This window comes from Aspergillus brasiliensis, assembly GCF_001889945.1.
Source record: "Aspergillus brasiliensis CBS 101740 unplaced genomic scaffold ASPBRscaffold_3, whole genome shotgun sequence".
Classification (NCBI taxonomy): domain Eukaryota; kingdom Fungi; phylum Ascomycota; class Eurotiomycetes; order Eurotiales; family Aspergillaceae; genus Aspergillus; species Aspergillus brasiliensis.
The window spans coordinates 1-27,122 of record NW_027137444.1 but is presented as its reverse complement, the minus strand read 5'-3'; the positions used below and the strand labels follow the sequence as shown (position 1 = coordinate 27,122).

General features: G+C 50.1%; 12 protein-coding genes across 12 annotated transcripts; 5 read left to right on the top strand and 7 right to left on the bottom strand.

Moving 5' to 3' along the window:
• Positions 1-597: 597 nt before the first annotated feature.
• ASPBRDRAFT_192866 (uncharacterized protein) lies at positions 598-2,475 on the bottom strand (the record flags this gene model as incomplete). Its single annotated transcript, XM_067620538.1, has 7 exons — positions 598-930; positions 1,024-1,291; positions 1,352-1,643; positions 1,706-2,101; positions 2,158-2,227; positions 2,286-2,378; positions 2,458-2,475. 7 exons carry the CDS (start codon positions 2,473-2,475, stop codon positions 598-600), a joined length of 1,470 nt encoding a protein of 489 aa, XP_067481378.1.
• A 196-nt stretch (positions 2,476-2,671) lies between these two features.
• ASPBRDRAFT_27175 (uncharacterized protein) lies at positions 2,672-3,343 on the top strand (the record flags this gene model as incomplete). Its single annotated transcript, XM_067622339.1, has 5 exons — positions 2,672-2,821; positions 2,924-2,972; positions 3,020-3,097; positions 3,122-3,126; positions 3,152-3,343. The coding sequence occupies 5 exons, from the start codon at positions 2,672-2,674 to the stop codon at positions 3,341-3,343; spliced, it is 474 nt and encodes a 157-aa protein (XP_067481377.1).
• On the bottom strand, positions 3,075-5,343 carry ASPBRDRAFT_39216 (MDR family MFS transporter). The gene is made up of 2 exons (XM_067624102.1): positions 4,692-5,343; positions 3,075-4,596 (listed from the first exon to the last, which is right to left on the bottom strand). The coding sequence occupies exons 1-2, from the start codon at positions 5,315-5,317 to the stop codon at positions 3,537-3,539; spliced, it is 1,686 nt and encodes a 561-aa protein (XP_067481376.1). The 5' UTR covers positions 5,318-5,343; the 3' UTR covers positions 3,075-3,536.
• A 390-nt stretch (positions 5,344-5,733) lies between these two features.
• ASPBRDRAFT_39215 (uncharacterized protein) lies at positions 5,734-7,612 on the top strand. Its single transcript, XM_067624101.1, has 3 exons — positions 5,734-6,115; positions 6,214-6,729; positions 6,786-7,612. The coding sequence occupies exons 1-3, from the start codon at positions 5,882-5,884 to the stop codon at positions 7,308-7,310; spliced, it is 1,275 nt and encodes a 424-aa protein (XP_067481375.1). The 5' UTR covers positions 5,734-5,881; the 3' UTR covers positions 7,311-7,612.
• Positions 7,613-8,144: 532 nt separating this feature from the next.
• Positions 8,145-9,669, top strand: ASPBRDRAFT_438143 (putative O-methyltransferase). Its single transcript, XM_067625066.1, has 5 exons — positions 8,145-8,293; positions 8,376-8,508; positions 8,576-8,590; positions 8,656-8,782; positions 8,855-9,669. Exons 1-5 carry the CDS (start codon positions 8,228-8,230, stop codon positions 9,630-9,632), a joined length of 1,119 nt encoding a protein of 372 aa, XP_067481374.1. The 5' UTR covers positions 8,145-8,227; the 3' UTR covers positions 9,633-9,669.
• Positions 9,670-12,876: 3,207 nt separating this feature from the next.
• Positions 12,877-14,661, top strand: ASPBRDRAFT_667399 (PQ-loop repeat-containing protein). Its single transcript, XM_067628787.1, has 8 exons — positions 12,877-13,119; positions 13,229-13,263; positions 13,351-13,436; positions 13,524-13,614; positions 13,676-13,805; positions 13,861-13,917; positions 13,970-14,018; positions 14,074-14,661. The coding sequence occupies exons 1-8, from the start codon at positions 12,963-12,965 to the stop codon at positions 14,201-14,203; spliced, it is 735 nt and encodes a 244-aa protein (XP_067481373.1). The 5' UTR covers positions 12,877-12,962; the 3' UTR covers positions 14,204-14,661.
• Positions 14,662-16,199: 1,538 nt separating this feature from the next.
• On the bottom strand, positions 16,200-16,987 carry ASPBRDRAFT_99612 (uncharacterized protein; the record flags this gene model as incomplete). The annotated part of the gene is made up of 2 exons (XM_067629548.1): positions 16,200-16,593; positions 16,647-16,987. Coding segments are annotated over 2 exons (735 nt in total), but the record flags the coding sequence as incomplete, so codon positions are not given.
• A 1,552-nt stretch (positions 16,988-18,539) lies between these two features.
• Positions 18,540-19,385, top strand: ASPBRDRAFT_667388 (uncharacterized protein). The gene has a single exon (XM_067628786.1). It carries the CDS (start codon positions 18,771-18,773, stop codon positions 19,179-19,181), a length of 411 nt encoding a protein of 136 aa, XP_067481371.1. The 5' UTR covers positions 18,540-18,770; the 3' UTR covers positions 19,182-19,385.
• A 562-nt stretch (positions 19,386-19,947) lies between these two features.
• On the bottom strand, positions 19,948-21,161 carry ASPBRDRAFT_192860 (PQ-loop repeat-containing protein; the record flags this gene model as incomplete). Its single annotated transcript, XM_067620537.1, has 3 exons — positions 19,948-20,704; positions 20,797-21,054; positions 21,130-21,161. 3 exons carry the CDS (start codon positions 21,159-21,161, stop codon positions 19,948-19,950), a joined length of 1,047 nt encoding a protein of 348 aa, XP_067481370.1.
• Positions 21,162-21,747: 586 nt separating this feature from the next.
• Positions 21,748-22,769, bottom strand: ASPBRDRAFT_52293 (uncharacterized protein; the record flags this gene model as incomplete). Its single annotated transcript, XM_067626873.1, has 3 exons — positions 21,748-22,090; positions 22,122-22,450; positions 22,518-22,769. 3 exons carry the CDS (start codon positions 22,767-22,769, stop codon positions 21,748-21,750), a joined length of 924 nt encoding a protein of 307 aa, XP_067481369.1.
• Positions 22,770-23,393: 624 nt separating this feature from the next.
• ASPBRDRAFT_39210 (uncharacterized protein) lies at positions 23,394-24,909 on the bottom strand. The gene is made up of 3 exons (XM_067624100.1): positions 24,795-24,909; positions 24,227-24,727; positions 23,394-24,147 (listed from the first exon to the last, which is right to left on the bottom strand). The coding sequence occupies exons 1-3, from the start codon at positions 24,842-24,844 to the stop codon at positions 23,586-23,588; spliced, it is 1,113 nt and encodes a 370-aa protein (XP_067481368.1). The 5' UTR covers positions 24,845-24,909; the 3' UTR covers positions 23,394-23,585.
• A 171-nt stretch (positions 24,910-25,080) lies between these two features.
• Positions 25,081-25,804, bottom strand: ASPBRDRAFT_438022 (uncharacterized protein; the record flags this gene model as incomplete). Its single annotated transcript, XM_067625062.1, has 1 exon — positions 25,081-25,804. A coding segment is annotated over one exon (461 nt), but the record flags the coding sequence as incomplete, so codon positions are not given.
• Between the last annotated feature and the right edge of the window lie 1,318 nt (positions 25,805-27,122).

The following is a 27,122-nucleotide window of genomic DNA, read 5'->3' as shown; positions in this document are numbered from 1 at the left end:
GGTGAGATCGGGTATCAGTACCTACTTTTCAGGGCTTCCTACTAGTTGTTACTTGATTATTTCAGACATGAAATGTTTTGTCCGGCCAATGATCGATGTAGCAAATGTTGAGGCTGTTATGGGTCACGTATGTTTGTGCAGTGTCGAAGATGGACGAGGAGAGAGCATCCTGACTCGTGATGCTCGACCAACAGTCGATCATATTTGTCATTTAGTAGAATACTAGCTGGCATTTATATAGCATATAGCAACAGGAACAGAAGGGAATGACGGAAACCGCAATATACCCGACGTCTGTGTGCGTGCCGCAGCATCGACTCACAATGATGGTTTCCCCACAATATGCCGCCAACTGCGCTTGCTGGGTATAGGCAGGGTCGTAAAACAGGGCACTGTTAAATTTGCAGGAGACTAAGACAGGGCCAACTCCATCTAGCTCCTCCCCACTGAATGACCTGGGTTCGCCACATAAAGCGCTATCCTGACTGGCCCTCCCTACTAGAGCAAGGGAATATCACAAAATGGCGGAAGATGCATCAGAAGCACAATGAAATGTGAGACCAGAGTTGATACCCCGGAAATATGGAACAGAACAAGTCAATAGCCCAGGACGTCGGTTCGCGGCTTCAAGATTGCATCTACCTCGAGGTCCGCCCAGTGTAACCCACAGAATGTGTCCCGTTCGATATCAAAGTCCTTGTTGACTAATTCCATAGAGTAGAGGTACACTAGCTTGGCCACTAGGATACGGAACATCTGGTAGGCCATCTGGCGGCCTGGGCATTGACGGGAGCCGATGAGGAAAGGCCGAGATGCCTTGAAGACATTTTTATCGCTCGATTCGAGCCAACGCTCCGGACAAAAGGCATCCGGATTCTCCCAGTACTGTTTGGAACGGCCGAGGGTGTAATTATCGACTGTCACCGCAACCTGGTTTGGGCAAAGTCAGTCAATCATTGTCTGTGCTGTGCAGGTACAGGACAGAGAAGGGCAAAGAGCAAAGGGAATTCAGCTGTCGCTTACCCCCGGTGGAACATAGACACCGTCAACTGTCGCTCCGCAAGACACTCGCTGTAAGATCCCTCCGTTAAAAGCGGGCGAAATACGGAAGGTCTCGTTTATGCACGCGTTAAGGTAGGGCAACTTGGCCAGGCGGTTATCCGAGAGCTCCTCGACCGAGGTTCCCGCATTCAAAACCTCCTTTTCCAGCCTTTTCAGGCATTGTGGATGCCGAAGCAAGTAGTAGAACACGGCGTTTATCATGTGATCGGACGTTCCATAAACACTGAATCTGTGGGCAGCTTAGTTTGCGTTTTGTCATTTTGGCCCCCGGGGTGACGTAGGAACTCACCGGAGGATCATGCTGTTAACCAGCAGCGTGAAGTCCGAGACATCATCAAGCCCAGCCTTCTCCGCGGCCTGTCGTAAGCGTCTGTGCAGATTGTCTGGAAACGTTGAATCATCGGCGATGAAGTCGACCTGTGGCCCCTGGGTGGTCTGTCTGCAGACGAAGCGGATGGCTTGCCAGGCCTTGTAGGCAGTCCTCGCATGCTGTTGGATCGTAGCCCGGGAGCAGAAGATGAAGAGCAAGTCTATGAAAGACACGAAGGGGCTGGGCCAGCGGATGTGGGGGTTGAACGTTTCTAGTCCCCCGGATCAGTATCTGCCTCCCACAACCTCGTTTTTGCTCAGACCTAGGGCGTACCTCGGTGTGCTTCCTGACCGCGATTGCCAAAGGCTACCATGTTGGCCAATTGCCACAGATACCGGTAGTTCAACGTGGACAAGGAGATGGGCGTTGATCCATCCTGACCCACGCGATGGGCTGCCAGTTGCTCAGTCAAGGCCAAGTGACAGTACTCCTCAGCGCTGGAGGCCATAAGTTCATTTAGTGTGCTTGTTATCAAGGGACGGAGCTTCCGACGACTTTCCTTGCTGGTGGCATTACCCAGCGACTCGTCTGTGCCACTAGCACTTGACACGACGCCTCTTCGACTCCCATAGATGGTGAATTTCTTTTCCCCTTCGAACCCATAGATGCTGTCGAAGGCCGTGACGGTCGCAAACGATAGCTCGCTGGGTCCGATGCGAACTACAGGGCCTACAAGCAGAAATTGATCAGTCTCTCTGTCAGCTCGGATTAGCATTGAGACTCACCATAGGTGTCGTGAAGCTCTCTGAAGGTGAACACTATTCGCCCCGTGTGGAGCATTCGGATATTGCAAATCTGACATCACCGATGAGCCTACTGACAATGGTGCAAGGGGGGAGGTCCTCCAGCTCACCGGGATGAATTTGGCTAAGAACGGGCCGGGAATATGCGAGAGGGGGTCAAGATGCAGCCGGTAAACCAGCAACCCGACCAAGAGGCCTGCAATCTGTATGGCAAAGCCTGCGAGTCAGCGGGTTTGCAGGGTGCATACAGGTTAGACAGGAACGTCTGGAGTCTGGCCGTACCAGGTAGAGAGCCAACATGTTGAACTTTCGCAGTTTTGATAATGATCATTCCAGGTTCGAAAATATACTATGAAGCATCTAGACCTCCACGAAACAGTCAGTAGGGAGCCCGAGTATGTGTTTATACACACATGCGAGTCTATTTCTCATCCCACCCCCCATCTCCGTCAAACTCTGTGTTCGGCCGCCAGCCACTCGGTAAAAGAGGCAGGCCATGGCTGGAGACCGGAAGCGTTGTAAGGGTGACGGCGTGGTCGAAAGATGTGGGAAGAGACAGACCATGAAACTGACCCCTGCGAGCCGGCCGACTGATTGCGTCAAATTTAGTGGCGGGCCCTGTTATTGCATGCCCAACGGCAAGGGGGTGAGCAAGTCCCCCTTGCGTTACACTGCCTCCGGGCGATCTAGGCGACTCGGAGTACCAGGAAGAGAAGAGGCCAACTTACGTTGCAGGACTGAACTCTAGGCCTGGATCTGGACTGGGATAGCGATTCAGACCTATGGTGGAACATCTGGTGAGTTCTGAATGCGAAAATCCAGGCCACTGACCCCCATATGGCAGGACCTTCGCTGTGTATGGAACACGATGAGGCCGGAGAATACTTGGATCTTGAGGAGATAAATGCATTTCGTACGGAATGTATGTACCACTACATGGTGTCAGCACTGGTGCGTCGCCTGACGTGACACGCAGAGTCGGCCTGCAACCGTCAGGTTCGTCGTCTCTACCTTTCCGGACACAGATCCTTATGATGACAAGACAAAGCCTGACAAGGACATGAGGCCGGTAGCATCGGGCATGATGGACGTGATACAAGATGACACTGCGTTTGTGCCTTATGCGTCAGTCTATCGCATTCCTCCTTCGTTGAACCATAGGGAGTGAGGGGCTATATGTGCACTCTGAAATTCAGATTTTGTACCGGAGTCCACGTCTCTGGAGCCTTATGGAACCAACCTCGAAGATTCGCAGAAGGCAAAATCATTACGGTAGGATTCACATTGATGATATGCTAGGATTCGATAAAACATGTATAGCAGGCCAGTCGCCCTGTAAATCGTTGCCGGCTCTACAGATCCTACTCCCCGACAGCCTTGGCCAAGGGTCGCCACTGGATGACCGTAGCGGCGAGGAATGAAGCGGCAGCCAGGCCAATGGCAAGGTAGAACGTGTGTACCACAGCATCGTTATACAGAGCAACTAGAGTCGTGAGAGTCTCCCCCGAATACATCCCCCGGAGACTAGTGGGACCGGCATTGATCACGGCCGTAGGATCCAGCATCGGCAAGACCGTGCGGATGTCGGTCGCCAACTGATTGCGAAACATGTTTTGTGCCACAGAGACGAAAATGGCACCACCCAGGAGCTGGATGAAAGTCATCAGCGCGGTGGCGGTGGGGATATCTGTCGAGGCTAGCGTAGTCTGGACGACGAAGATAGGCACCTGGAAGCCCACCCCAATGCTGAGTCCCAAGAGTACCTGGTACCCAATCCATTCCCCTGCGCCGGAGCTCGGCTGCAGCGTCGACAGCAGCCCAGCACTGATACTAGCCATGGCCGCGCTCAGGAGCATGAACGGGCCAAGGTAGCCGGTCATGCTCACCAGCACACCGGAGATGATGGCGAATACCACATTTGATATGACGAGCGGCAGGTTCCGTATCCCGGACTCCGTCGCCGAGGCCCCCTGAACCGCCTGAAACCAGATGGGGAGGTAGTAGACGAAAGTAAACATGGCACCGTTCAGACAAAAGCCGTACAGGGCTGAGCCCCAGATATTGCGGCCACGGAGCAGCCGCGGTGGGACGGTGGCTCGCTCCCGAGCCCACAGTTGCAGCCCTATGAAGCATACAAGCAGGACGCCGAAGAGAACAAATAGAGCGACTACCCGACCGTCACCCCAGGGATATTGAGCACCTCCCCATTGAGTGGCTAGCAGGAGACACACAATGCCTGGCAGGAAGGTGGCCGTCCCCAAGGGATCAAGGCCAACCGCCTTTTCCCGCAGGCTTGCCTGTATAACTGGCTTGGTGTGCTGGAACGTGAAGAGGATGACAACAGCACTGACGAGGCCAAATGGAAGATTGATATAGAAACACCAGCGCCACGAGACGTGGTCGGTGAATGCGCCCCCCATCCTACGAACCGGCAAAGCATGGGGTTGTTAGCCTGCAGTCATCAAGAGTTGAATTTTGGTCTTACGACGGAACGGCCGTTTGGGTTGCTTTCTTACAGAGGTGCAATCACGCTCGCCACCGCAAAGATGCTCATGATGAAGCCCGAGAAAGCAGGGCGTCGGGCTGAGGGCACACATTGACTGATGATGAGAAGGGAACCCGAGAGGAGGCCCCCTCCCCCAAGGCCGGCCACAGCGCGGCCCAAGATGAGACCCAGCGACGAAGGGGTAATGCCGCAGATAAACGATCCCAGTTCAAAGATCAATAACGCACTGAGATACACCCATTTGATGGGGAAGAAGGTGTAGAGACGGCCAAAGGTGAGAGTCACGGCGCAAGTCGTGAGTAGGTAGGCACTCGCATACCAGCCCACATCATCCAGCGAGTGGAATTGCTGCGTGATTCTGGGCACCGCGGTGGCCACGATGGTATTGTCGAGCGAGGTACAGAAGATGCAGAAGCAGAGCCCGATGGTCACCAATACCAGCTTGTAGCCACCCAGAACGCCGGTTTCCTCCTCCCGCGCAGGCCGTTGTTGGTCATCTACCTGTCCTTCTTCCTCCTTCGTACTGTGAGATCGGGAATTTGTCTGGGAAACCTCCGTAAAGCTGTTCAGTTCCATACCCCCATCCCGCGATGAAGAAGCGGATGGCCCGCCTAGAATCCGCGCAGTGTCTGACATTGGGATAAGCAGAGCTGCCTCCAGATGGGTAGCCGGAATAGTGACGCTGGTATTGGGGAAACAGCAGTCAAGTGCTGTAGCATTTTGGATTCATAGGGAAGACCAGCATGCCAGCAGGACGACCAAGAAAAGTACACCATCCTATCAGGGCCAGATCATGACCGCTTGTGTCTGCGCCACATGAATGTCGCACCAGCTTGCCAGTGCAAGAATTCGATTTTCTTGATCGTGCCACCTTGAGGGGCTAACAATGCTTGCAGCTGACTGCTTCTGTGATCAGCCGAGGCAGGGCTGGCCAGGTCTAGAACCAATCTATAATCTACAGATTGAGACATGAACGGATGGCGTCCATGACCAAGATCACAGCCTCTTCTCGTCCCTTGCCTGCTCTTAAATTCAGTTTATGGCTCGCCAAGGCCCCCTTCATGTTCCCCATCTGTCAATTTCAGGGCATCATGGTAGAGACTCGACTTAAACTCCCTTGTCCATCTCAGTTGTTACACCGTTCAAACAACTTCCTCGTCGCCCTCAAAGTTAAGCATAATAGCAGAGTTCTACGCAGTGATGGCCGATTGTCTCTCCTCCCAGCTGGAACGCTATGCCAACCAGGTGGCTTCCAGCGCCGGGATTATCATCAGCCACCTTAAAACACTCAAAGATGAGCCGTCAACGCTGCCCAGCGAGACCACCGTACCAACGGCAATCGGCACGGCCCAACTACAGCTGGCAGAAGCCGCATTTCAGCTGCTGCATCTCACCCGGGATCCAGGTAACGTCCTGACTAATTTAACGGTCGATGTTCGCATGTCCTCTCCTACTCATCCCTCCCTGCCACTGAGTTGCTCTCGGCGCATGAATAGCTGACGATAGCGGTCTTGTGTGCTTTCACATTGCAGCTCCAAGTTATTAGTTCTGTACGATGGTTGCTGCACTTCGAAATTCCATCTCTTGTGCCGCAGGAGGGCACCATCTCATACCAAGAGTTGTCTTGCCTGGCCAACGTGCCGGACAACCTGCTGCGGAGTCACCTTCGCCTCGCCATGACATGTCACCTCTTCCAGGAGTCTGGACCGACGGGGATGGTTGCCCATAGCGCCGTCTCGCGCAAGCTAGCCAGTGATCCAAGTTTGGCCTATTGGGGCCAATACTTTGCTAACACCGTTTTTCCCACTGCAACACAGAGTGTGAATGCTACTGCCACTTGGGCAGATAGCAAGCAACTGAATGAAACGGCGCATAACCTCGCCTTTGACCATCGTGGCACCTTTTTCGACTACATTGCGCAGGATCCTGCCCGCACAGTGGAGTTTGCTAATTCTATGAGAGCCGTGTCTACTACCGGCCCTTTTGACACCTGCCATTTGTGCAAAAGCTTTGACTGGTCATCACTCGGCGATGGGGTCGTAGTTGATGTGAGCCTTTCGTGTCCCAGGTCCTCTGCCATGCACTACTTAACCAAGACCGATAGATGGGCGGCTCCACCGGCCATGCGAGCATAACCCTGGCAGAAAGCTTTCCGAGCCTACGCTTCGTGGTTCAAGACCTCCCAGACGTGGTCTCCGACAGCATCAAGCGGTTAGAGGAACGCCAGCTGCCTCTCTCGGTAACCAGTCGTATCCGCTTCCAGGGCCACTCCTTGTTCCACTTGCAGCCAGTCAAGGGTGCCGCTGTGTATCTACTGCGCCAGATCCTCCATGACTGGCCGAACCAGGAGGCGATTAAGATTCTTCGCAGTATCGTGCCCGCCATGGGACCAAAGAGCAGGATCTTTATCGCAGATATCGTTCTACCGAAGACGGGCTCCATTCCAGCTACCGAGGAACGCGTGATGCGCTGCAATGACCTACTACTTCACCAATTTACAAACACGCTGGAGAGGACATTCGAGGATTGGCAGGCCATCGTCAGCCGGGTAGATGATAGGCTACAAATCCAGCACGTCTACAGAGATCCCGGTAGTATCTTATCCCTGTTAGTCCTGGAAATTGTTTGATCATTGGAAGGTACTATACATGTGGATAATATATACATAAATATATATACAATGCCGTGGACACTAATAGTTCGGATGACTACGTGTTGGGCGGGAAAACACGCTCCTATTTCTTCAAGCAAGGGTTGAAAGGGAGAAGCTATTCTTATCTCGATTGATATGGATACATAAATGCAATTGGCTTTGGCCCTCGCACGGCACGAGGAGCAGCCAAGTGTGTAATTCAACGAATTGCAATTCGGCCTACTGTGGCATATCACCACATTATTGGTATTGAGCCAGTCCAACCATTACCGTCTTCGGTCACTGTTTCGCTATTGGGTGGTTGAAAGCTCGAAACTCTACTGTCACAGGTGTAAGCTGACTCCCAACCGCGCGAGTCAAGCCGTCATTCTAGTTGTCACCATTCATGCTGCCGATGGTGGTGCCATGCATTTCCCCCGTGCGTCAGAATGGAGATATAGACTTTCTTATCTTCTGTGCAACCCGCAGGCTACTAGTGGTATTCTACATGCCCGTTTTGACTTTAGGCGGACCTTATCGACCGCCCCTGCCAGGGGGCTCAAGACATATTTGTGGCGTGCTTGGTATGCGCAGTTAGAGAGTGCCGCGGCGTACGCCAGGCGTTCTGCTCAGATTGATTGGTGGGGAGCAACCTACGATAAGCCTAGCACCGGATGTGCCTTCATTCATACACTTCATGCACCAGCCGGGGGTATCACTGGTGATGATCGTCAATGGTGTAAGTAAATAGGCTTCCGTGGGAAAAACGATGGCTGGCTGTGCACCCACCGTTCAGGTAAACAGACGGGCTGGGCTTCTCAATATTTAAACAGTGGATCCAGGGAGGCTGTTATTCCAAAAACTGGAACTTTGAACCAAAGCTGCCTTTCTTGGATCCCTTGATTTGCACAAGCATGACGGCTGCGCAGAATGCCCCCATTCCCGAAGCGGGGAAGAAGGTGATGAGCACCGTCACTCTAGTAGGTGGATTGTTTGCCTAACCCAGGGGGATATTAGCCTTGGAGTTTCCATCTCGTGGCCGTTCTGACGTTCTGCTGCTAGGCTCCTGCTCTGGGGTTCGTGCCTGTCGCTGTCCATTTTGACCTTTTCGGCTGCTTGCAAGAGATTGGCAAACCCGCCACAGCCCAAGACGTGTGCAACATTCATCGCACAAGATATGGTGATACCAATTTGTGTATGTCATCGATGACTTCCCTTGTGAAAGGCTATTGTAGCTAACCGTGTGACCTGATCCGCTGAAGCGGTATCTCTGGCCAGTATGTTGTTTCTATCGTGTCCACCGATGACCGGTCAACGCTCACCGGGTTTGACAACTCTACAGATGATACGCTTTTCCTCATGGGAGGGCTTGGCTTCTTGGACTTGCTTCCAGACGATGTGTACCAGGCCAACGACGTCACCCGATATTTGGTGGATACCCCCTCGGCCCAACATGGAGCCATGCACTTGTAGGGGACCCTCATGACATGACTTTGAGCTATGACGCTGGTAGCTGACCGCGAGCCATTCGACCTACCCAGCACATCCGAGGGACTTTTGGCATCCGCCTTCCTCATGCGGCGCCTGATGGATACCAACTTCGAGTATCCGTTTCAGGAATGTGACACCCCGTTTCAGTATGCCTATAAACTCATGGGCAACGACTCGCTCGCCCGGGAACATGTGTATTCAGTCATGCATCACACCGGCCGCCTTGACAGCTTCAACACATTCATGACGGGCAAGTTTGGCCGCTGGGGCACCATGCCCGATCGCGTCCGCAAGCTCGGATATGACCTGGACGGCTTGATGCAGTCCACAGCTCCCGAGAAGCTCCGGATAGTGGACATTGGCGGTGGCCGAGGCGAGCTGCTCTTGGAGATGCAGGCGGCATACCCACACTTGCTGCAGAAGGAAAACCTCGTCCTGCAGGAGTACAACGCTGACATTGGCGTGGTCCCCAAGGTCACAGAGATGGCGTGGAACTACAAGGAGGATGCCAGCGAGCAGCCGGTCAAAGGGGCATTGCTATACTCCATGGCACATGTGCTTCACAATTTGTCGGATATCGAATCCATCAAGCTGTTGGCTAAGGTTGCTCGGGTCATGGCTCCCACTTCACGTCTGCTCATTCAGGAGTTCACCAAGAATGCAGCTAGTTCGACCACTCACGCCGCCATGATCTTGATGCATGCTGGCCGAGAGCGGACCCGTGCCGAGTGGAGGGATCTGGCAGCCTTTGCAGGGCTAGAAATCACCTTCGAGGCATACCCACCCAATGGGGAGTGTCTAGTGGAGATGAGAAAAGTATTGAATTGAACATCCAGCACGGCCGGTCCCGGAACACATGTGCCGGGTATAGAGCAATTTAAATGGGTTGCATACGTCGCTGCTATTCACTTTTGCATGCCAACTTTAAGTTCAATAGCCCTTGGCGAGAGTAGCTTTCTCTAGCTCGCTGTGCGCTCAGGCAGCGCGCCCTTTTGCAGTAATCGAGAGTCCCGCATTGGGATAGCCCTATGTTGCTCCAGCTCACCAGGCTGAATAATGATTGCATGATCGAGTTTCACGGGATAAGGTGTCTCTTGCGTAGCAGACTAATGTTCTCGTGAAATTCACTCACTTTCATTGCGAAGCCTAGACCCTATGAACATGTGACCTCCATCTCTATCTATTCCCTGAACTGCTCCCAAAAGCACGATCGTCCATTCCATTTGGCATAGCAATAACTACTGTGCCGAAACCTTTCTCTTCCTCAATGTGTTTCAGACCCAATGGTAAATTGTCCTCATGGCATGTGTCAGGACCGAAAAGTGCTTGAATCAAGCAGAGTGTGGTCACCCGCCTGAACGACGAGGTTATTCTGCTTCTCATTAGCCACGCATCACTAAAAGGCGCAACATGCACTCATTAACTAATCCTCGACGACCTTAACCTGTTGAATCCAAGCGTCTACGCTGTTAAAGCTCATGGAATGAAAGCCGGTGACGAAGACCACTTAGGTATACTGGACCGTCGTAGAACACATAGGTACTTGCGTAGTCCCCTTGTCTTTCGGTGACATCAAAATCGAGCTGATACTTGTAAATAAACCCATCTGCCTGGAACAAGCGGTACCTGGCGATGCCGATCTCTCGCTAAAAGACTGAATTGGTATCCTTTCATGTTCTGTCACCGACAGGCTAACCGGCAAGATAGGTGCCCGATTTGGCTACAGAGGCCAACTGCAGCAACCCCAAGAACAATAGGAGCAGGAATTGCATGGCGATCAGTGGTGGTAGGATCAAACAGCAGTTGGAAGAGGAAACTCTGTAGTTTGTCTGTAGAGGTGTCTTTAACAGAACAATGATGGTTAAGGGAAAGGGAGCTACCAGGGAGGGCACTCACTCCTACTCTATATAGTCCAATCACGCACTTCAGAGTCGTATTAGCTACCGCCAGAAGGTTGAGAGGAGCTCCGGTGGAGTGTGAATAGTACAATTTAGGAGCACTTCAATCGTTCAACGTCATCTATTGCAGATTTAGGAGATTTCCAAAGTTGAGACTAAAGAGGATTCGCCAGTGGCGATTGTTTGCCCATCTCCAAGCCTGAAATACGACCAAATTGGGAATATGGGACTTGACTTGCAGATCGGTGCATTCAGACCTCCTTAGCTAAGAGGTGAAACATGATCAACAAACTTCATGCCGATCGTTGGATCGGAACTTAAGGGGATACAGAGCGTGGCTAGTACTGACGAGTTAGGGCCCGACTACTGTCGCCAGCGTGCGGCTGAGCCCGCAGATCGAAGCAACCCTCGATGGAATTTCAGTTCCTCGTTAGTCCATTTGCTAGTCGCTTAGGCAAGGATCAATCAACTCTGATGCCTATTACTTAGGGATGATATGCTTGGAACTACCCATCGACTTGATCAGGACTTCGGTATAACAAGATGCTGGTTTCCAGTGCTTCGATGGCACAAAACAATGTGCCCTTGCGAACCCCGGGGTGTATTACCTTTAATCAAGAGTATATAAGCTCAATGCCTTCATATTTAGAACTTCATACCCCAGGCTCGACAGATCTAGAAATTTCTCAGCTCAAGACTTAAAAGCGAGTGGTGACCCTGTTTGAACTCATCTCAGACCCACCCATTACTCAGTCGTCCCTCATCTATTACACACTAGTCGTTTTTTTTTTTTTTTGTTTTTTCTTCTTCTTCTTTTTTCTTTTTTCCATTATATCCATTATATGTGCCGATCCCATGCAGCCCCGGACAGAGGTATCGGACAGGGAAATTGATCGAATCCACGCAATGTGGGCCTCGGACGGGGAGGCACAAACTCCAGATCCGAGCTTCAACACAATCTAGGGCTTGAGAGGTTCACCATCCTGTCCAGAAGGTATGAAAGAATTGGCTTACGAGAACCAACTCACCGCATAGTCTCGACAGTGAGAAATACCAAGATGTCCAAAGGTAATGGGTGAAAGAAGTCTGGTCTAGGTGATGAGAAAGTAGGAAGACGTCACCTTGTCTCAGGAAGTGGCAGCGATAGTGCTGTTCTTTGTGGAAAGGCGGCATTACATCAAGCTTTTTCCAGCGTACGTGAGAGACTTTTAATGCTTTCCTATTGAATAGCACCCTCCAATGGCAATATATAGTATAGAATGGGGAGCCCTTGAAAAGGACCACGGCCTCCAACTCAGCAAAGGAGGGGTCACTGCGCTGGGGAAAATGGGGCCACTCCCAGAGGGCCGGAAGAAGCTTGGGTTTCAAACATCAATGCGCGGGGATAACACTGGGCCGATCTGAAAGCCAACTACTTATAACCCATCACCCGAGAGAAGATGACCGGGCGTAGCATTCTGTCATATCAGGTTCCCATAGGTCTCAATAGGGAACTAATACCACGAACTTTTCAACGGAAAGGACGCGGAATTTTCAAACATGCGCTCAATTGTTCGGCCGCCTTCCTGCACAAACATCGAGCTCGACCATGCCCGGCATACATAGTATTGTATACATAAAAGCGGATAGAACCAGTGGGATTAGTCCGAGGGATCTTGCAGCCAACAGCTTGGTGTCTCAACCTTATTTAAGATCATGCTCCTTGTGATCGTGAATTGTACCTCATTCGGTGACTCTTCCAGGTGCTCGAATATTGAACACAGATGGGGATCGGCCCATAGATAAAGTTTTGTTGAGTAACGCAGGTCGATCAGGACGCCAGATCAGCACACCGAGAATGACCATGTCAGCACAAGCCCATGTCGGGATTGTGAAGAATGCGAGTAAATGCCTCCGTGGATACTATTGATCTATTTCCATGCAGGGGATCACCTATACCGTGTCCCTGGAAAGCTTAGAGGGCATGTCTATAACTTTTGACATGGCTGGCTGCGGTGATGAGGGTTCTCGATCTTTTTCTCACCCGACTTGCCTGTTTGGGTGATGGCGCGCCCCACTCCTTCCGATCCCGAGAGTTTGGAGACACAGTACCGAGTAGATGCTAGATAAATACCATTATGCCAGATAGAAAAGATAGAAAGGCATCCGGAGTAACAATATCAGGCCTAATCTTTGCATTTGCCTCCTTTTCAAGTGGTCTTTCGGCTTTTCCAGCTCGACCTCCCTCTTTCTATACGGTCCGACCCCTCGCATTGCGCCCATGTCCGCATCAGCCGACGCCACCCCGGCATCCAATGTCCTTGGCACCATCGGCACCGTCTTCTGGTGTATTCAGCTTGTCCCCCAAATATGGTATAACTGGCGACGGAAGAAGACAGAGGGGCTTCCTCCTGCAATGGGGTTCCTATGGGCTGCTTGTATGGACTATTAATTCCGTTCCCCCTGCGCAGTGGAGCCATACTATATGTATTCTGATCGCGCTGGACAGCCGGCAGGAGTAATAGTTAACATCGAGTGCAACACCAGGTGCTGTACCCATGGGGGTGTATTTGATTCTACAGGTGACTTATACCCCTTTACCCTTTCTGAGCTGCCACTGTCTGTGGCTCGAAAAGTCGAAGTCACTAGCTAATAACCATGAACGCCAGGAAGTCAACCTCCCTATGCAAATCCAGCCTCAGATCTTCGGCACTTTCTCGGCCATCATCTGGGCTCAGATATTACACTATGACCAGTGAGTCTTACTTGTGTTTCGGCACTAACATTATGGAGGATCTCTACGTAGCATGTACTTGTGTCCATATACTGACTTGATCAACAGCGGTTACTCCACCCGAAAGGCCACATTAGCATGTGCTGGTCTCTTAGCAATTATGGGTGGACTTGAGGCCCTCCTCATTCTGACGTTGAGGGTACGATAGCTGTCCTACCTACTTATGACAATCTTGCATACTAATTCGATCGTGGTCGCAGATTCCATACAATAAGGGCATCACCTGGCCGGATATCTTGGTTGGTGCAATCGCCACGGTGCTTCTCGCCGGCGGCATGTTACCAATTTATTTTGAACTGGGGAAAAGACAAGGCCGGGTAATTGGGATAAGTACGTGCTGATTCTATTCCGCATGGGCAAGAAAAGGAGTTCTCATGGGCATTAGATTGGGTGTTCTTGTGCATTGATACGCTGGGAGGGCTATTCTCAATTTTTGCCCTTGGTATGGCTGCCATATACCTAATGGCGCGCGACATGCTGACAGAGTTCGACAGTGGCACAAGGATCGTTTGATATCCTGGGCGGGGTTATGTATATTGTCGTGTGAGTTCATTCCTTGCCTCGCAGTACATGCTGAAGGTGTCTTACCAATGACCAGTGTGGTACTTGAGCTGGGAATCTACCTTAGCCACATCATATGGCGCATCCGGTTCTGGGAGGCCCGAAAGGAAGCCAAGCTTACGGGATCAAATGTGGAGGATATTATCCAAAAGTCCTGCCCTGCCTGATCCGCGATGTTACCAAATACGCATCCATTGCTCCGGTGCCAGTCTCATGAACTGGGTCTAGGTTAGGCTACCTTTTGGTAAGCACCAGAAGTGCTGGAGAAACGACAAGACGTTGCGTCGGTTCAGTTCGATCTCGCGCGCGTCACCACCTCCTGTTTCTGCGGACAACCGCGGCACTCGGTGCCCGCAATGAAGAGCGGCCACACAAGGTCATGAGCAAGTGAGCGCTTGTCAACGAGACGAGCTAGATGGGAAAGGACGGAATCACTCCGGGACTGGCGTGCCGTGTCTATCCTCGCTAGCGAGAACGTGGTGGACGTAGATGAGGCCGGCGTAGTAAAAGATCCACACCAGGTGCTGGAAACTGATACACGCCTGGTCAGTTTGCCAGCGACGTCCGAGGCCGAGCTGAAGCATGCGGGCTTTGGCGGTTGATGAAATGCCTCATCTTATTAAGCATTTGTTGCTCAAGGGATGATGCTCAAGTTAAGATTCCCGATCGGTGGGCGCCGGAGGGGTACTAACTTTATTAGTGTGTTGAGTGCATAACTAGCTAGTTAGTTATATCCTCTTACTAATAATGTTCCGGCATAACTTAACGTTCCTAGTTCCCGTCTTGGCCACCCATGAAATGCTTTGCAACAGGTACCATGTTCAGATCAAGATATCTAGATATTTGTGAGAGCTACGAAAGCTTTAAAATACTATATAAGATGCTAGAATACTTATTGGAGTTTGTAATTTTCTAGTAGATAGCTATGACCATATATCAACTTCAAGTTTGTACGCTATCTTTACCATACTACTCAGCCCAGTAGCAATGTTAAGAAAATATGTGTATTACTCTATGGCCTTCCTAAAAGGAAATGGCATGATTTAAGACATGTTTGATGAGATTTATCTCTGTAATAGTAATATAACCGAGATCATTGACCAAGATGCTGCTAGGATCGGATATGGAAATTGAATAATCTACTCTGGCCTATGTTTATAATACTTTTGGTCGTATTTTAGTTATAACAAGCATTGCCAAATTGTGATTTGTATGCATGACCAGAATAATACGACCACCTCCATGATCTCTGCAATCTATAGTTTTGAGTTTTGGGAGAAATATTACCTTCCCCCGGGGTCTCTAGCTGTCGCCCTTCTCTCGTTCCATCGTATCAGCTGATAGCCATGGCCATCCGCCACGCTCCGTAGATCTTCTCCAATCTAATCTGTATCCACTCATAGGCTGTCATATGGGGATACTTGGCTAAATTGGTCTCCGACACAAATTGCCGATGGATAGAAGGGGTTATCACGAGCCACCTTGGCAAAATATATAACTGGTATTCGTTCCTTCAACTCACCTTCCTCTCGCTCCCGCTCGAATCATGGTATCACACGATGGCTGACCAATATGATATGCTTATTCTCGCACTCTACGGGGAATAATTTATTAGGTCGGACTGGTCTTTAATCTTTAGTCTACCGAGGGAGTCCTGGAATACCAAGCTGTCGGTCCCAAAGTCCGTATGTTTAGAGGTACGTTTTCTGTGGCTGGACAGCACGTCGCGTATATTTATTGTGGGATAATAATGCAACAATCTTAGATCACATGGAATAGCTGGTCTTTGGTGGTAAGGGCTATCTCCAGCGCCTTCAGAATGATCAAATGAGCCACGCGGACAAGCTCATAGGTTATCCCTATAGAAGAGCGGAAGCCCGGTCTGGGAAATACAGAAAGAAAATAGATAGTAAAGCCGATTTCTAGAAAGTCTGTAGAGGAAGATTTAGGTATGCCACAAATCCACGCAAGAATAGAAAGGAATGTATGTAGTGTGAGTGCCTAAAGCGTACAAAACATTGAGTACAGTTGAAAGAAAGGTAAAACCCCAGCGTAACTGCCTCAATCAAACTCCCCGCTCACAAGCTTGATTTAGCCAAGTAAAAAGCCAGTTTGACTGCCTCGACCAATCCCCGCCCCCGAAACCTTAGTTGGCCCTTACTGGTAGGAAAGGGTATAGGAGGTGGTAGTGAACTTCGCCTGCTGACCATCAAAAGGCTCAGTGCCGGCACCGATGCTCAGGAAGTACTGATCATCCGGAAAGCTCTGCTTAGAGACGAGGTAGGTAAAAAACTCAGCCAAGTTGCCAGAGTAATCCTTGTACTCAGTAGGAGCGACGAAGCTGAACACAGTAGTTGCAGCGTTGGTGCCCTTGAAGAGCTTCCACTGGTTACCGCCGATAGTAGGAGTATCGATTTCCTTGCCAGTCTCGGAGATGGGACCAGCACCGCCGAGAGCAGCGGTCCAGATCATGATTTCGTATGCGGCATTACCACCTGCGGTAGGAGCGGTAAAAATATCATAAGAGACGTCGGCGACGATATCCTGTCCATCATAGCTAATGGCATCATTAGTAATATTTTCTGATAGCCAGTTTACGGGAACACTTACGCCCACTTCCAAGAGGTGTTGATGGTCTTCAAGTCGGAGACCTTCTTGTTGGTAGGCCGGGATTCAACATTGGGGTAGCTCTTCACCTTGCCTTCGCCACCGGACCAGCTCCAGGTAGCATACCAGGCAATGTCGCTAGCATTGGCTCCAGAGTCCACACCAACACACTGAGAACCAGAACCGCTATCCTTGCCCCACATATTGTTGTACAGCTTGAAAGATCCCAGTTCGATGGTATCATACTGTCCGCAAGACTCAGCGCGTTTGTGGTGATGACCAGGGGTCCAGGCAGCAGACACAGCCGCAGCACTAAGAGCAGCGAGGAAAACAGAGGACTTCATTGTGATTGTGTTGGAATATAGAGAGAAGTAGGAGACTCAGTGATTATGCAGGATTGAGTGAGTGAGTGTTGATACACAACGGAAGTAGGGGAATCATGCGCCTTTTTATAATATTCTTTGAATCTGCGTTGTATATAGTCAGTCTAATGGTTTTGGAATACTAATCAACAACTTCCGAGGCTACCTTATGTTGATCCTTACAACACAAGAGTCGGTTCTAATGGGTAGGAATATGAACAGCTCAGGTATGTTCCGAATATTGTCCGAGATTTGTATATCCCAAAACCAACACCGATCACTCGGACGTTTGATTTCATTGGGCGGGCAATATAATTGTAAGACATGGCAGTTGATCACAACTATCTCGAGAGGCTGTTTACCAGAAAATCAAGATCATCTATAAAAGTCTAGCCACCGCTGTCTCGGAAAGTTAGCCGGTTAATCTGAACTACAAAACGACAGCCGGAGTAGTAAATGCTTGATTGGTTTGTCAATGTATCGAATATACAAAATTCATTGATCATTTCGTATAACAAAGAAATTTTCCTTTCTCATTATTCATTCGCTTTATCAACTACCAAATTGATAGTTCAGGGTATGAAATGCACATAGAATAAAGGTATACTTCCGCATGAAGCGTCTAAGCCTTGTGAATTTAGCCTATGCTGACGACGATCCACGCACCACATTTAGGCTATTTTCTTACATGATTGTTCTAGCTCGAGGGGCTATCTCAGAGTCCGAAGGATCTCAGAGTTAATCTAATCGATATTCCTGTGAGTTTCAGACCAATCACAAATAGTACATCTCACTGCCGATCCCACACGGCCCATCACACGAGAAGTTCAGTTCTCAACCCACATAGCGCTGTGTTACAAAATTAGATAGCAAACTCTTGTGTGATTTGGTCTCAGTAATGATCCCGGCCTTTTTTTCATTCTTTTTTTTTTTTTTTTTTTTTTACCATGTTCACTATCTTTCTGACCACCAAAAGACGAGGGTGAAGATTTGACCCCTTTCAGTATGAATTAGAGGTTACTACCTGTAGCTAGAAGAGATCATCACCTGGTAAGAAGATGGCTAGCATCTGTACTAACTAGGGCCGGGAGGACAAATACAAAGGTTCTAGGCCGCCCGACTAACTGGTATGCATGTCGACGTTCTGGAGGGTAGATCCATCCGTTGTAAGTAACACATAGGTGACACGGTCATACTAATAATCACAGATGTTTTCACATGCCTCGGTCTCCGTTGCTTTGCCCATGTGTATGTTTCTAAAGGTGCCACTCTGGCGACCATAATGGATGGACACGCCACGGAGGAAAATGCGCTATATAGTCTACAGCCGACAAGTCAGGGTGTTAAGGTTATGGAGAAGGCATGGCATCGTTACACTTGGTGAACAAGATATTGGATTTATTATGACATTTCCAGTGTCCAGCACCAGACAAACCTAGGGGAGCATAATAGCATAGTGAATTTACGTAACAAGTGACACAACATTCATCCATCTGCCCCTCATGTTAGAAAACTTCCAGAACGCTCTTCCGACGTTACTCCGGTCAACCCCATTCCATCGGTGGCCGGATCTAATGCCATAACGATCATTCGGCTGAAATGCCCCTTTGTAAAACGGTTTGCCGGTAGCACTTTTCCCGGGACCCCTGTTCGTCAGAAATTAAGCAGCCGGGTTATTGCACCGCTCCGGAGGCCTCGATTCGTCATCCACACCTTCATCCCCAACGGTCCAACCTACAGGCATGATCTTATCCTCCTCTGATTGATGTTTGCGCTTTTCCCGCCCTTGTCGTTGGACGCCACCCATGAGTGCCTCCTTCACCTGTGCTTCCTTCTCGTGTTTCTCTTCCTTTGCCTGGCGCGCATCGGCACGTTTCATCGCAACATTAATAATACGACCAGATGCATCTCAAGAGATTGTTTCTTGTACTTGCTCCCCAGGCGGGTTCTCCTTGTACATCGCAGCCTCGGCTATCTTCCGTCGTTACTGTGCCGCAACCATAGCGGGCGGTCTGCGCGGCAGCCCGTTAACCTGCCCATGGTTCCATCGTCTTCTTCTCCCTCAGTAGCAGGCGTATCTTCACTCGTCTCCCTCGTTTCTTCGTGCTGCATGCTCCGCGGAAGCCGAGGCAATAATGGCGTCCGCAGCTTCCTGCTCGTCATTCGCACCACCTAAAGTCTTCCGATTACTATTCTCGGTGCGTCGGAATTCCCTACTGTATATGATTTGCTGGCGAGATGGCAATCAAATCCCTGGACTATCATTAGGTCATTTTGAAAAGGGGATAGATGACCGGGTCATGCATCATTTCAAGGCGGGTAAGTTGAATTGGGATTACTTAGTTGGCTCTCAGGCAGAATATAACAATGCCTGGGCAACCCGCGACTGTGTTGCGTGTAATGAATACCAAGATAAGTGACAGGCCTAGTAAGGGGAAGACGGTCAGATGTGATCTCGCTGCACTATGCACTTAAAGCCACGGGCAAAGTAAACGCTAGAGTAAATATCTCCAACCATTTATATCAAAAGATCACCAATGGTAGAGCCATGATTTTCTTTCGATATAAAACTTGGAACTGTGTCTATGTGGTTCGGGCTATCTGTGCTACCAGTATATTAGCTGAATCTTGTTCAATCCTTCCCGCCTGAAAATATCCCATGCGTATAGGTAAGAATAGATGATGCAGCTCAGATCCGTCCCTACCCTTGTCTCTGCTCCCTAGGAAGTCTAAATATTTTCTATTCATGTTCAACTAGCCGCATTGTGTTGGACGATTATATATAAAACGAGCCGGTATCTGATCCATTTCAGATGAGATCACTGACTTATCTGCCCTTCCCTTCCCTTTCCTCCTCGGCAGCGCAAGTGATCTCAATATGGAAAAGAACACCCTCACTATCCAGCATCCTTGAACGTTATATGCGGCGATTGCGGGAAAGTTCAACGTTCAGATTCGTATGTGGAACGTTCCTCAGCGGCTCCCAACAATAGCCTCCTCTCCGCCTCCTCCTCACCTTCACTTCTCCCCTCTGCTGCTGCCGCCTTCCGTAGACTTAAATACCCCAACAACCCCTGCCCGACCGCGAAAATGACCTCATCGACGGTCATATACCCCATGAATACCCACCAGTGCAAGAAGACCAACAGCCAGGGCCGGGGCAGGAGAGGAGCATCGGGCGGTGGGGGTTCATACGGTCGCACCTGCTGGCCTGGAGGCAAGCGGAAGATCCAGAGAATGGCTGAGACCGCGAAGATAGCAGCCTGGAAAAGGCGGGAGCGGGCAAGGAGGCGGTTAAGATCTGTGGGGGTGGTCGGTGCTGGGGAATGAGGTGAAGGAATCACCATGGTCTGTTCGCGGGTCTCCTGCTGCTGCTGCTGTCTTCTTCGTTGACCTTGGTGTCGTTGCTGCCTCTGGCGCTGTGCCTGCTTATAGAAGCCCAGAACAGGGAGAATCACCGTCGTGATGGGCAAAAGAACGTAGCAGTGGATGCCGCGGAGGAAAGGGACCTCGTCCTGCTCCGGCATCAGGCAATCGTGCGGATGGTTCGGCGGGCAGAAGAGGTCGGTGGTGAGGTCCAAGATGAGCGGGACCAGAGTGAACAGCAGGAAAAAGGAATAGAGAGCGAGGATCAGGAAGGTTCGCAGACGATGACGATGGGGGCGGGTCGGAGGGGAGTAGTAGAGACACAGCGCGAAGCTGAGGTTGTTGCATTTATAGAAAGGCAGTCAGCTGGGTGGTGATAGGCACTACAGCGAGCTGTGGTGGTGGGACTGATGGTTTGGGCTTACAAGACGTTGGACAATACCCACACCCCTAATACTTGAGCGAGATTCACCCAGTCCAAGGGGGAGACAGAGACCGGCGCCGAGAGGTATCTGGAGCCATCCCAAAGATAGGCAATGTCAAGGGAGTGAAAGAAGACATGCTCCGTGATGCAGAGCAGGTTGAAAAGCAGGTAGGCCGTGGAGATCCCCCGGCTGTCTTTGGTCTGCCACACATGCTTGATCTGGGGGACGAAGGAGGCGCAGGTTAGGGCAAGGATGATCCTGGTTTTATCATTGGTCAGCAACAGAATACAGACCACACGAAGAGGAAGGCACTTTGGCTGGAACACATCATACACACTGAAAGGGAAAGCGCGAGTCAGCCCCATTGGATTATATTATTTGGGGAGTGGGATCCTCAAAATGTGTGGAGTGCTGTGGGCTGCTGTGGGCTGCTGTGGGCTGCTGTGGGCTGCTGTGGGCTGCTGTGGGCTGCAGACGATAAAGAAAAAGTTCGGAAGAGAGACTGCCCGTCCCGGAATTATAAGGACAGCGCAAGAGGCATGCCACTATTTTAGCGGCATCTTAGCGTCTTGGAATTGAATATGAGGAGAGAAAAATGTCTCAGGGGGTAGGCCACCTGTGTTACAACCAAATTATAAAGATACAAGGCACGTGGCCACAGAGTTGGGTTGCGAGCAACCGGCTGATAGAAAATCAGCAACAACACCTTGAGGAAATACAGTACTATCTTTCTTGCTACCGCGAAAATTGTTATTGTACTTTTCACACTATTTTGAACACCCATCTTTAGCTACAAAGTCATTCTTTGTAGATGGCCATGATGCGCACCGCTTGAGCGTAGGATGTAACGTACTGTATTGTACAGTACTATATGGTACAAGTACATTGTCAGTCCATCATCACTACATAAGACATAGGGTTCGGTCACGGCGGCAAGATGACTTCAGCAAGTTAATCATCTTGCATCAAGTCCAGAATGGCATCGCGATACAGGGCCAAACGTGCACTTCGGGAATGGAACGTTTTAATCTGGCCGGTCGGGTTCAACCACCCAATATCCTGAGCCGTATAGCTCCCATCAGCGACCTCGCTATTGGCGTGAGCCACCATCTGCGCGAGCGCTCCATCCGGGTCATTGACGACCGTCGCGGCAACTTCGCACCAGTACACATCGACGGGGTCCGATTTGGCTCCCACCAGCGTGGTGTTGTAACTATGACCGTCGGGCAGCGGCAGGGTCGTTTGTCTCTGCCGGCCGCTAGTATAGTCGCCTTGGTTGTCCGAGGAGGCCTGCCTGGAGGGCACCTTCCTCAGTTATGTCTGACCAGCCGCTCAGGAAGAAAAGGGTGGTGAGGTTTCTGACGTCGGGCTCTTTCACCCCGTCTTCACACCAACGGTGGCCCTCCAAGTGGGCATCCACGTCCGCGTAGGCGATGTCTGTGGATCTGCGGCGAGTGTTAGCATCCGTGATCGCATTCTGGATCACTTGATTCATGTCTTCGACGAGATCGTTCAGCTCCTGCCGCACGCTCATCGACAGCGTGGTGTAGGGATCGGCGGGGTTCACGCCCCAGTATTTGAAATTGACTCTGTTGCAGTACGTAGTCTGGGCGTTAGAGAACTTGGGATATCCGACAAGGTAGAGATAGACGTGCTTATCGAAGCGAAAACAGGTTAGCGGGCGGGCTTTACCTGAAAGGCAATGTAATGCACAAGCTTACCTGATTGCTATCTGCCTGTGCTAGGATATCCCGATAGATCTGCGAGAGTTGGGCCTGTAAGCCCTTGTCGCTCGGGTCGGTCATGAGATCCCGAGCGGCCTCCTTATAACGCGCACAGTAGTAGTTATCCGAGGAAGTAAGTGACCAGGGCAGCCGCCGCAGGATACAGTGCGTGATGATGTCTGCAAAGCCGACATCGTTGCCGCCCACCGTTACCGTCACCGTCACCACGCTGGTCTTATCAATGTTCATCCAGCGCTTGAGCTTGTCGTGCAGTCCAGAGAACTTGTGCCCCGAGCACGCCAGGTTTTGAAAGGGGATGTCAGTATCGCCCAAGGAATTGTACACGAGCTATCCATAGCCGGCGGATCCCACGCAGCAGGAATCCGACGAGGTCGTGCCGGTCCCCATGCCCGCCGCGAACGAGTCCCCAGAGTGCACGTATCCTGTGACCGCAACACTCGTATCCATATCCCAGATGATGTAGTCGTCGAAGACGGGACAGGCTGGGGTGTCGCGCTTGACTGGGATTACGGGCAGCTCCGGCGTGGGGATGAATATCCCGCATTTTCGAGAGAAGTAGACGCCCGCTGCGACGTGCTGGTATGACTCCGCATTCTTGGTTGCAGACTCTGGAGGACATATTCCTTCGCGCTCTTCTTTCGTCTGGGGGCCTATCACGCCACTGGGACACAAGAAGTATGGACCTTTTTGCGGCGAGTGCGGAATTTCAATCCGGGACTTCCCGTGCTCAGGAAATGTCTCTTCTACGATAGCTTGTCTATGCTGTAGCCAGATCTTTTGAACAAAATGAAGCCATGCTTGAGTCAGTTTGATCCGGAATGGATATATAGAAGTGAGCTCTTGGTTTATAATGTGATTACTCTGGACTTCTGATAGGTTCGGGTAACTATTATAGACGCATACATATCTCTATCCTAAAGCTTGATCTGGAAGAATCGTGGAGCTTAAATGAATTGCCTAGAGTTCAGATAACCCACGAGTGGCCTTAGACATGTCATGACACATGTAGCAGGTTTCAAAATCGTCTTCTCCCATCGGCTCTTTCTATACAATCACCAAATCCACGGGTGCCGCTGCAGGAATAAACACGTTCGGCTGTTCGCCCGGCTCCCGTACCGTCCAGCTTCCCGTGGCTGGAATTGTGACTGCCGTCTCTAAATGGTCCTCCCGACTTCCCCAAACCCACCAGACAAGCTGGAGGCCCTCGAAGAGACACCGAATCCCCTCCCCGACCCGAGCCTCCCCGCCATCGTTGCTCTCCATGTCCGTGAGCAAGGGAAGCCGCAAGACCTCGGACCATGTTTCTCCTGGATGCAGACTGGCAAAGCCTTCGTCGCGGCCTGGCGAGACTTGCATATCAGGGTCATCAACGAATGCCCACATTCCACCGCAGACGAACCCTTCCAGATTGACCCACCGATCCCGCCACACCCAGAGCCCGACGGTCAACCCTGCCGTGTTGAAAGTAAACGGCCTACCACCGCTACCACTTGTTGGCACATACGTCACATGAAGGGTCGCAAGCACGAGGTCATTCTGTAAAGCCACCTGGTCCCGAGGGCAACATTCAATCTTTGCAATCAGAGTGGGAGAGCATTCTTGCGCTCTAAACAGATGGGTGCATAGGGAGCTTAGCATGTGTTCTGGGGTAGTACAAGCAGAAGAGGAGTAAGGAAGATTCTTACCCGGAGATCAACGTCGGCACGATCGGCTTGTTCTCATCGTCCTCGACCGTGAAGGATAAGAAGGGCCCGCCTGGCAAAATGACTTTCGAGTTTTCTACTTTGTCGGTCCAATTCCATGAGCCATATTGTTGACCGGGCCAGAAGAGTACATATCGCTCGCCCGTCTGTAGGTATGGGATAAGACGGTCGGGAATGACGTCGTAGTATTGCTGGACATTACCGGGCTTATGGCTATTGTAGGGGGAGAAGTGCCCATGTTCCAATTGAGGGAGTGTGGTGTACTCGGGGAGTTTGACTGGGTGCAGCTCGCCCTGCGCGGTACGATGAAGGAGAATGAACCCGTGTGAGGTAGCAAAGCCATGGGTCTGTGGGTACCATGCAAAGACACAGTAATCGCTAACCTCGTCCACCCGCTGTAGGGTCACATGAAATAGGTATGGGACTGTGCGTGACAGTCTTTCCGGACCTTGAAGGGCGAGTGAAAAGGCAGGTGTGTCAGACCTATTGTAAGTGGCCACTATGTTTAATTATTGGATCGGAACTCCGTTAAGTAGTGGGGTCAGCTCACCGACGGTCCTTCTCTGTATATCGCAGAAAGGGTGTCAATGATTCTTCCATTTCAGAAAGGGGGAAAAGATGAGCAGCCGGCGATTGCTTTGTTGAAGTCGAATTTGGGGGGGGGGCGCCGCGGCTGAAGCGGGTTCAAATATGATAAGCCTAGGAAGATTGAGCTGATGGGCCGAATGGTTTGTGTGCAGCAGGGGGAATGGAAACCAGAAGTTATATTAATATGTGTAGTGGGGGTGGGGCGAACTTTACCTGGCACCATTACTAGTAGTTAGTTATTTTGAAGCGGGTAATTCCGCTGTCACATTGCTCTTTAGAATGTGGCTAATATGCCAAACCCAGGAGCCTATGCTAGAAGAGTAATGACATTGCAGTGTACTTTCTTATATTTCATAATTTGGGAATGGCACAGTTCAAACCATAGATAGTACAATATGACTTGCAATTTGGTATACAAGTATTCAATGAGTGGCACCCGCTAACAGTCGGCCGAGCTTGAACCTCAGTGAGGAACTCCATACAACGGCTGAGAGCTCTCAACTTCTGATTCTCACATCTGGCAGTCGCAGCAAGTGACACACATATTGGCGTCACAATTCTCTTCGGGGATAGGGTTGGCGACCTGCGCGCAAGGAGGAAGTTGAGGGTTGGAAAAAGGGGTGCAACAACAGCCGCAACAGCAGGTACTCAGGTCGACATCACTGGCACAATCGTTGCCGTGTCTGTCCATGCAAAGAGGAATCGGAGGGTCTTGTCCGCCACCACCAGGGCAAAAGTAACAAGCACAGGTGCCAAACACAGGGTCGGGGACGCCATTGCTGCCGCAAAGGTTTGGAATCGCTCTAGCTGCGAGATTTTCTTTCTTTCTGGCAAGGACTGCACCGGCCAGAGCGAGACCCACAAAAGGGATTGCCACATTCGTTGTCCACTTCATTGTTCGTATATAGTTATATGAAGGAGGTAGAATTATAGCGTACGAGAAAGATGTAGCAGCGAAGGCACTTGGCATGGGGCACCGGCCTTAATAAAAAAGTGCATATGGTGGGTTCCATCAGATCTAGAACCGTGCTCGTGTATTACGACTCTTGTCGGGGTGACATTGTAATGACGCACAGCCCACGGCAGAAAATATCCTATCCATTGGTTTAGTACCTGGATTCCTCGAGATACACCAGGACCGTATTCAATGCTTTTTGTTGACTTTTTTTCTGGTCTTTCAGGCGTGGACCAGTTTGTGTTTGAGCAAGGCAGTGGGGGAGCCAGCCCTTGTTAAACCTATGGTCTTTGCAGTCCATAGCCACGACTTATGTTAATGGCTATCGAGAATGAGGTATAGGAAGAGACTCATGACCTCAGAAGTATAATAGAGTTAAAGAACGTAAGAGGATTATGAAAAGTATTTAAGATTTTTGAAAATAGAGAAGCGGGGGATATGCTCTAGACTGACAGGAAACAGACATTCTGGGTATTGAGATCAAAGATAAATATTGTGGAAATAGGAAGCACTGGTGATTTTGCCATTTATGCTTGGCGGCGGTGTGATCAAAGCGTAACTCTAATTAATCTAGACTACGGTCGAAATAAGCTGATAGTCAAGCAACCATGGTCTACACTCTCCTAGTTTCCGATTGGATTTGGAGTGATTCTCTTTGGATATCCCGTATTCTGTCGTTCCAACATTGGGATCCGTATTTTAGATTTTTGCTGCTGAATAAGCACCACCATTTCTTCGGACAAGTCTGGATCAGTATCAGTAGTGATCCGATCGCATCCATTGTGAGGATACTCAAGCCAAATTAGAACATTTTTAGATTCCCCGATGAGGACCGAGGCGGGGATCATGACTTGCATACTTTCCTGTCCATCAGCCTTAGTCCTAACACCAAATATACCCAGAGACAGTATTGGAGGAGGACCCAGCTGGAGAAAGTATATAGATTAAAAGTAGAAGTAAGATATGTAAGAGGTATCTACAAGCCAATTACCTGATTGAGTTTGGGGATATTACCACCTCATATGAGGAAGGAGTAAAATCAAGCAGCACAATCCATTGTAGCATAAGTTAATACAGATTAAAAAAAAATTTAAAGCAACAGATATAATTATAGAAAATTTAAAAAAAAAAAATTTTATGGAGAAGAGAAGGTAAGATATTAATAATAAATAAGTAAAAAAAAATAGTAAATAAATTATAGAGAATTTATGTTATATAAAAAAAAGAAAATAAAGTAGCTCTTACTAGATAAAATAAAAAAGAAAATCAATTAGCTTTCTCGTAATAGAATCTATTTATCAGGGTAGAAAGCCTACACCAGAGGGGTAATGACAT